Source organism: Octopus bimaculoides, chromosome 23 (genome assembly GCF_001194135.2).
Source record: "Octopus bimaculoides isolate UCB-OBI-ISO-001 chromosome 23, ASM119413v2, whole genome shotgun sequence".
Lineage (NCBI taxonomy): Eukaryota > Metazoa > Mollusca > Cephalopoda > Octopoda > Octopodidae > Octopus > Octopus bimaculoides.
In genome coordinates, this window is record NC_069003.1 from 22,787,530 (window position 1) to 22,797,521 (window position 9,992).

Here is a 9,992-nt window from a genome sequence, read left to right on the forward strand (position 1 = left end):
ATATATATATATATATATATATATATATATATCTTGGACATATTCCTAGATTCATTGTGGTTGAAAAAAGATAGATTAGCCACAGCTGGAAAAAGTCTTGACCATTGATCTGTTGCATCAGGACTGACCTGCAGACAGGGACTAAGAAATAAGACACGATATTAATATTTTTTTAAAAATTGTATTGTTACTGTAGTAGTAGTTGTGGTAGTGATGCAGATCTGACTGTAGTATATTACACAGGTTCATCAAAATACCTTGAAACCTTCACTGTTCTTGTCTTCTTTCATAATTAATTTTCACATTTCGGAAAACCTCTCTTAACCATTTAGCATTTAAACCGGCCATATCCAGCTTAGATATTCTATGTTTTATGTCCAAACCAGCCAGATCCAGCTTCTCACACCTGCCTTACAATGTCATTCGAAAGATATACAATCACATCATTGAAATCTCGGGGCTATGAGATCATACATGACTAATTGAAAATAATGTAAATAAATAAGCATCACATTTGACAGGGTAATAGAAAAGTTAACAAGAATTTTGCTATTGCTTTTGTGCTAATACCTTGTGGTGATGAAGATGATTTTTTTTTTTTGTACAGGTCATTAGTATCCAAGCCCCGTGAATTTGCTCATCTAATAAAGAATCGCTTTGGAAGTGCTGATAATATCAGTCAACTTGGTAAGTATTGGTTTCACTCCATTTTGTCCACCCTGCTGATTAAACTGGATGGGGTGTATATATTTACAGATACCATGTTTCCACATGGCCAAAGCAACAGTAAATACCAGTGGATTGGTCAGTTGTTGGGTTTTTTGTTTTGGTTTTTACTTTTGTTTCCTGGTGCTTATATTAGAGGGACTTTCCTTTTTTTCTTCTTTGCCTGTAAATATCTATCTTGTTATGTTCAGATAAAAGGAATGCGTACCGCTACTACAAGGACTTGAATCTTCTCAAAGAGAAAAATACTTGTATATTTTTTTTTATGATATTTAATGTATGCATTTTAGAGTTTTAAGTTTTTGTTTGTTTTATGTTTCTTCTTTATTACTCTATCTTTCCATGTTAACTGTATGGTAACATAATTTTTACCATGACAGCTTTTAACAGAAACACGAGTTCTTAACCATGTTAACTGATTACAAAAATGCGGTAACAATAGAGTTTTTATCATGTTAATTACTGAAATATGATATTAGCATTTTTACTATGTTAACCACTAACAGAAATATTATAGTTGATTTTATCATTTTAACTACTGAAAGAAATATGGTAACAGCTTTTTTACTATGTTTATCCTTAACAGAAATATAATAGTTTTTATCATTTTAACTACTGAAAGAAATATGGTAATAGCTTTTTTACTATGTTTATCATTAACAGAAATATAATAGTTTTTATCATGTTAATTACTGAAAGAAATATGGTAATAATGTTTTTACTATGTTTACCACTAACAAAAATATAATAGTTGATTTTACTATGGTGACTGTTAACAGATATACAACGATAGCTTTTATGATATTAACTGCTCACATATAAAAATCATGATTTATACCATGTTATCTGCTAACTAGAATACAATAATATGGTTTTTACAATGTCCCTTTTTTATTATCATAATGAATATTGCAATACACACAGACACGCAAACTTGCACACACATACCCACATACATACACACACTTGCATGTGTTTGTGTGTGTGTGCATGTAAAGGGTGCATAGCCTGTGGTTAGGGTGTTGCACTCATGATCACAAGATCATGGTTTCAATATCCAGATTTGCTGTGCACTGTGTCCTTGAGCAAAGCACTTCCTATTGCTCCAGTCTACTCAGCTCCAAATGGGTAAACCCTGTGATGGACTGGTGTTCTGTTAGTGGGGAATGTTAGCCTGCCTGCCTAACCAGTGAAGAGGCATCATCTGAAAGCCAAACCAACGTCAAACACTTTGTGACCAATGGAGGTATAAGAACATTTGCTAGATATCACTGTGTGGTTAAGGAGTTTGCTTCTCAGCCGTGTAGTTTTGGAATCACTTCCATTGCATGACACTATGATTTCTACAATATTCCAAAGCTGGCTTAGGCTTTGCGAGTGGATTTGGTTGACAGAAACAAAAAGAAGTCGGTGAGCTGGCAGAAACGTTAGCATGCTGGGCGAAATGCTTAGCAGTATTTCATCTGCCGCTACATTCTGAGTTCAAATTCTGCTGAGGTTGACTTTGCCTTTCATCCTTTCGGGGTCAATTAAATAAGTACCAGTTACGCACTGGAGTCAATATAATTGACTTAATCCGTTTGTCTGTCCTTGTTTGTCCCCTGCATGTAGCCCCTTGTGGGCAATAAAGAAATAAGAAACAGAAAGAAGTCCATCATATATGTATGCACACACACACACACACACACACACGTTTGTGTATGTGTGTGCATTGGTGTATCTTATATGTCTTGACATTGCACAATAGTTGTAAAGAAGCATCACTGTTACACAAGCAGTGATGTTAATTTCCAACCTTTCACGAAAGCTTGTCAGGCTATCAAGAAGTATTACCTCACTAGGAAGTTGGTGAAGATTAGCAACGCAAAGAGACATCTTCCTCAACAGGTTCCATTGGACCCATGCAAGCACAGAAAAGAGAATGTTAAAATAATAATAAGGCTAAAAATGGTATATAAACACACACACACACATATATAAACGCACAAATGTATATACAGTGGAGTATTGACTACCCCATATGCAATGAAAGGTTGCTTGACTGATTGGCATATATTTACTTGCTAACACACTCACTCCAACCGTTGTTCCACAGAGGTGCTGTCGTCTCTCTCTGACTTTCCTTCCTATAATAGCCTCTACTCTCTGGAGCATCCTGATCTCATGCTTCCCCCATTTAGGCCCTCCCCAACTCCTTCAGTCTTGTTCTTCTCATCACCCACTTTATACCCATTCTTTCAGGTACTCTGCTAACCACTACAGCCAGTCCTTCCTCCTTAGGCTGTATGTTTGCAGAGGTAGATTGCTCCCGCTGCACATGTTTTTCTCATAGCTATCAACTTGCAATTGTTCAAGTGGAGCGTGCGCACACACACACACACACACACACAGAATTTTAGATACATACATGCTTTTACATGCTCACACACAGGCACACACTCATACATATCTAGATACATACACATACATCTTTCTGTTTTTGATACATTTGATTCTTGTGTCCTCGGTTGTGTTTGAAACTGTGACTTGAAATTTTGTTTCCTTTTATTTCTATTGAAGCATGGTTCCATGGAACATTTCCAAAACTCTAATTCACATTTCTTCTTCTCTCTTTCTCTCTACATTATTTTTTTTGTCTCCATTTATTCAACTTTACAGTTAGCTTTTGTTTCACTCTTATAGAAATAATAGATCTTTCAAAATCAGCTGGTATTACACAATCCATTAATTTGCTTGCATTTTTTCATTACCCTTAATTCTAAAATTAGAATTCCTATTCAAATCCTTAAATAGACTTTAGACTAAATACACAAATAATTTCGATCATTAGATTTCATGTTATTAGAATTAATACAGATTATTATATGGGAACACAAAAAGCATAGGTGTATGTACACACACACGCACATGCGTGCGCGCACACACACACACACACACACACGTATATACAAAATGGCTAATTAGCAGCGTTACAAATGATTGCTTTGTAGAAGCCATTCCAACTCTATACTCGAGGTTCAAATGTATGTATATATGTATGTATGTATATGTGTGTGTGTGTGTGCATATATATATATATATAGAGAGAGAGAGAGAGAGAGAAAAAGAGAGAGTAGAGAAACAAAGAAAGGTTTGGTGATACAAACAGGAAAATAGAAATCAAAACATGAGTGTATCTTTTATCGGTTAATTGCTTCATTCACTGGACTGTGAACCATGCTGGGGTACTGCCTTGAAGGGTTTTCTTCTCCTAATAGCATTAGCTTGGTCTACTAGTCTCTGTTCAGTCACTTTAAACATACCCTTCTCTGCCCAACATATCAACATCTGTTTTCTATTACCCCATCTTTTAGGTTCACTTTCTAAGTAGCACTACATCACTTTCTTGTTTTCTTCACTGGTCCACTTCCTCCTCCTCCTTACTCTATTATCCGCTGATGCTGTCTTAAGATAACACCTGTGATCAGTCTGCATCTTTTCTGAACCACTGTACAGCGAGAGGCCATCCGTTCAAGGTTCAGCCTCATTTTCACTCTTACCACTAGAGTTTCTAGGCAAACTCTTGTCTCTCATAAACTGAGGTGAGGCAATGTTCATCACCATCATCGTCACCACGATTATTATTTGACACCTGGTAGTTTCAAGTAACTTTCTATTGCATCACCTGCTGTACTTTTGAGCTGGGGAGGTGTGTGCTGTATTCCTCCACCCCGTTTGGGGAATATTATATTGCACTATTAAGGCAGCGAGCTAGGAAAACTTTTAGCATGCTGGGCAAAACACTTAATGGTATTTCGTCTGTCTTCACGTTCTGAGTTCAAGTTCTGCCGAAGTCAACTTTGCCTTTCATCCTTTTGGTGTTGATGAATTAAGTACCAGTTGCATACTGGGTCAATGTAATCGACTAGTCCCCTCTCTACCAAATTCCAGGCCTTGTGCCTATAGTAAAAAGGATTATTATTACTATTATCATTATTATTGGGCGACATGCACTCATACGTTAAATACATGTGCATGCAATGTGTTCTTGAATTTACAGATGCATATGTTGTTGTTGGCACTCCGTCGCTTATGACGTTGAGGGTTCCAGTTGATCCAATCAATGGAACAGCCTGCTCGTGAAATTAACGTGCAAGTGGCTGAGCACTCCACAGACACGTGTACCCTTAACGTAGTTCTCGGGGACATTCAGCGTGACACAGTGTGACAAGGCTGACCCTTTGAATTACAGGCACAACAGTAACAGGAAGTAAGAGTGAGAGAAAGTTGTGGTGAAAGAGTACAGCAGGGTTCGCCACCATCCCCTGCCGGAGCCTCGTGGAGCTTTAGGTGTTTTCGCTCAATAAACACTCACAACACCCGGTCTGGGAATCGAAACCGCAATCCTATGACCGCGAGTCCGCTGCCCTAACCACTGGACCATTGCGCCTCCAAGTTCTTGAATTTACAGATGCATAAACAAGCATTCAAATGCTAATATTTATAACCAGATAAAGTATGTTCAGTAATAAAATTTGCATGCATAGTTTCACTTTCTGGTGTATCTTCATATATGTCTCCAAATATATGTACATATATACATACGTGTATACATATATATATCCTTAAGTGTAATTAATCTGTATTAAATAGATACTTCACACTTCTCATTACGATAGATTCATTAGTTAAGATTAAAGTACTATTACAATTGGACAATATTATAGATGATTTTATGGTTGTGAAATTAATTAATTAATTATTTCAAATATGAGATTATTATTGTTGCTGTTGTTATTATTTAATATTCTAGATTAAAATGGTTTTCAGTTTATTGTTTGAAAAATATAACTGAAATAATTTGAAGCTATTTAGATTTATATGATAAAGAAGTAAATCAAATTAGTAAAAAAAATAAAAATAGCAAATATAATAAAACTAAAAAATATTGCTTCAACTTTGTTGCAGATGTTTTAGTCAAATAATATGAAATAAACATAAAGAGAATAATAAATATAAACATGTATATTAACACTTTGTAACTTTCTACTGTTTTCACTCACTACTTGTCTGTGTATTTGTGTATAAACCTACATTTATACATTTATTACACATGTACGAGTAAGTGTATATGCCTTTGTGTGTGTGTGTATATACATGTGTATATGTGTGTATGTGTGTAATTATATATATACATGCACACCCACGTGTGTATATGTGTGTGTATATATTTATATATATATACATGGACAAACATATATATACATATGTATGTGTGTGTACATATATGTATGTATATGTGTGGATATATACCCATATATACATATATATATGGGCGTGTGTTTGTCCATGTGCATATACCTATTTCTCATGTATGTGTGTATATGAGAATAAATGGATATATAGACATGCGTTTCATACTGTATTTATGTGTATGTATACACAAAACATGTTCAAACTTTATCTGACTTTACTTTTTCCTCCCAAAACTAATGCTGTGTGGGCAAAATCCTCTGGTTGGTGACACCATACTTCATGCACATGCATGAAAACTTTTGTGCCTGATAGGCTGCGTCAATTGCTCATTGTACACCAAGAGTACAGACATGTAGTGTGCACTTGTCAGAGATTTTTGTTTTCACCAAACACATCAAGCAGAGATATTGCATCAAATTTTGCCAAAAGCTTGATGTTACACAAAGTCAAACCATCCAGAAGATTCAGCAGGCCTTTGGTAATGATGCCATGGGCAAAATTCAGATCAAGTGGAGAGAAGCAAGTCTGGCAAGTCATTCACAAGCCAAAAGCAAGGAGCTGAACGAGTAGGTTTAGTAAATAGTCATGGAAGACTGTCATGTAACAATCCAGAAAATTTCTCACTCAGTGGGAATAAGCACAGGATCAGTGCATTCCATTTTAATGGAAGATTTGGGTGTGTTGGTGAAATTCATTCCCAAAGTGCTGGTGAAACAGCAGAAGCAACACTGTATGGAAAGCCCATTATATGTACATATATATGTATATATGTATGTGTGGGAATGTGTGTCCTTGTTTTGACACTGTGTGATCATTGTAAATGAGTATCACCATCACACATACAGTGTCATTCAATTTTAGTATTCTATAGAAACATGTCTGGTCACGGGGAAATATTATTGGTAAATTTTTACAAGTGCACCCACACACGGTTCACTAAAAAAAAACCCTCAGATTTTTCATGTGGAATGAAGTAACCTGAGCGCCTAATATGCTGCAAACCCCTTATTTTTGTTTGGAAAATGGGGTGGGGACTTGGAAATCCACCCCCGCCTCCTGGAATCACTGGAAAATGCATTTCTTTTTTCCTTGAATGAATTATGGTGACCTAATATGCCACAAAAGACTTTTTTTTTTGTCCAGAAAATGGTGGTGGTGATGGGTGGGTAGAGTGGCGTGGAACCCTTGGAAATTTCACCTCTGCAATTCAGTGAGAATTTTTTTTGCGGTTTTTTGTGTGCGATGGACTAAGCTGACCAAATACATCACAAGGAGGCGGGGTTGATGAATCTTATATATAGTCCTATGACTGAAACAAGTAAAAGATGTGATGTGTAAGAAAGAAAAAAAAAACATTTAACAACAGAAAAGTATAATAATATTAAAACAAAATAGCTTTTTCATTCCTCTTTAAATCAGTAATCCAGGCTGCAGAGTGTTTCAGAAAAAAAAAAAAAAAATCACTTTAAGTTTTCCCTCCAAAATTAGTTTCATTTTTGTCTGAGTAGGTTGGCGAATTAAAGTTTTCTTCATACAAATGAGCTATTTAAAAAAAATATATCTTAGAGGGGTACATATAATTGGGTTGACTCTTGAAAAAATTTGTGGAATAATAAGGTTTTATCCTCCTCTGATGAAATAAATAAATATCTGGCCAGGTATTGATGCAAATATTTTGACTGAATACCTGGCCTTTTTTTTATCCATTCTTTTATGTCCCTTCATGTAGAAGGAAAACACTTCAGTTTCAGACAATCACATAGTTAGAGCATACACACTAACAAGAGTCACATGAAGGTCATTGATCAGTGGAAGTCTCATGTACATAAGACTCACTAACTTCACATTGAAGTTCTTCCAGACCTGAGACTACAGGTGCTTTCAGTGCAAATTCCACACCTCTTCACATTTACCACTACAGTAAAAAGTTTAACCTCCAGCCTGTTCTGTAAAATGGCCTCCATTCACAAGTATTGTAGTGTTGTAGCTCCTTTGCTGTAAGTGCAGAATTGCTTTCAGAAAATGCTGTTGATTCATTATCAAGGGGAGTTTGGATGTTCCAGCAGCTACTATTCATAGGCTTATATTTTCTCACAGTCTCAGGATGAAGGATGACATCCTGGCCTGAACTGTATGCCCCAGGATACCTGCTAGGCCAGAACCCTTCACACTGTTCCAGAACCCTTATTGCCATTGTTTGCATCATTGTTATTATTACCTTCATTGAATGTGGTTTGCCTTTTTAGGGTTTGGCCAACTTTTCAAATGAAAAAAAAAAAAAAAAACAAATAAAGAGAAACAAGGTGAATGATAATTACAGTGTTGGTATGTCAAGAGATGGCTGTGCATGATGCTTTTTAAAATGATGAGAACCCTTGCACACAACCAGTCCCTCTCCCTGAACAATCATCATCATCATCATCGTCGTTTAACATCCGCTTTCCATGCTAGCATGGGTTGGACGATTTGACTGAGGACTGGTGAAACCAGATGGCTACACCAGGCTCCAATCTGATTTGGCAGAGTTTCTACAGCTGGATGCCCTTCCTAACATCAACCACTCCGAGAGTGTAGTGGGTGCTTTTATGTGCCACCGGCACGAAGACCAGTCAGGTGGTACTGGCAACGGCCACGCTCAAAATGGTGTATTTTACGTGCCACCTGCACAGTAGCCAGTTCGGCGGCACTGGCAACGATCTCGCTTGAATGTCTTTACACGTGCCATCCGTCACAAGTGCCAGGAAGGCGATGCTGGGCACAGGTGCCATGATGGTTTCGCTTTTGCTTGCCACAATAGGTCTTCGCAATCCCAAAAAGAACTAGTTGACTTCATTAGCTGTTGTCAAGTCACAGGTTTTACATCAAAGCTTTCCTTCTTCTAGAGTGATGTTCCTAACAAGGACTAGAAGTCACTCACTCTCTGTAGTGTGGTACACTATGTGTACATTCTCCTTCTTCTCTGCTGACCGAACCAGTTGTGCCTGCCAACTGCTGAAAACATGTTGATCCTCTGCATAACCACTGTTTTCTGCACCAAAGTCACCAGTTTGTTGATGTTTGCTGCAGAAATTATTGCTGTTCATGAGAAATAGCAGCACCAAGCTTGTGCATACAATATTGGATGGCCATTGACATTAATGAGTTCATCTATTTTTTGACAGGTGTTGTTTTCATTCTGTAGGGTATCCAGTTGTCTTCTTAACTAAACAAGCTTAGTGGGGTTACCAGTTTAGTTGCTGATGACCCAGTCATACAGCAGATTGTACTGGATTACATGGTACCAGGAGTGCTCACAAGCAACCTGACATACATACATACATACATACATAAGTATGTATATGTGTGTGTTTATGAGTGTGTTTGTCTTTGCCACAATTTTACAACCAGTGTTGGTTTGTTTACATTCCTGTAACTTAGCAGTTTAACAGAAGAGACTAATGAATGAGTACTAGACTTAAAAAAAGCCCTGGAGTCAATCCTATGGTCTGCGGATCTCTGGTAGTCTGCAAAGGTAGTACTAGGGGTTCCGTGAACATGTTAAGCTGACAGACCTTTCAATTACCTGGGGTCCATGGGAGAACTCATTCAAATAAAAGGGGTCCTTGGTAGTGAAAAGGTTGGGAACCACTGGACTCAACCCTTCAAGGTGGTGTCTGATTCTTGTTGTAGTCCAGTGACTGAAGCAAGTAAAAGATAAAAGATTTGTCATGGATTGAATGTCTTTACTGTGATGGATTTATATATTTTCCTTATCTTCTCCTTTTTTCAGTTTTTTACATACTATGTCTTGATTTTTAAATTTTGAAGTCCTACTTTAAAATTAAAGTTTGAAACTAGGACTTGAGTTATTGTTACAAAACACCTGAAATATATTGATGTGTCTGATACTGTTTTGACTGATAAATGTGAGAAAACAAAAACAAAAGGAATACAGGTTAGATAAAACAATACAGCTTAATTTCATCCTTTTTTAATATGTAACACACACACACATACACACACAGATAGATAATTTATATATATATATATAT

The 9,992-nt window shown here is 36.7% G+C and overlaps 1 protein-coding gene across 1 annotated transcript in view; it reads left to right on the top strand.

The window, feature by feature from the left end:
• LOC106876966 (transmembrane and coiled-coil domains protein 2-like) overlaps positions 1-9,992 on the top strand; it is a 104,679-nt gene that overhangs the window by 57,600 nt on the left and 37,087 nt on the right. The window contains exon 7 of the mRNA XM_052975917.1: positions 608-687. Coding sequence (XP_052831877.1) covers positions 608-687 — 80 coding nt within the window. The remainder of the gene's footprint in view (positions 1-607; positions 688-9,992) is intronic.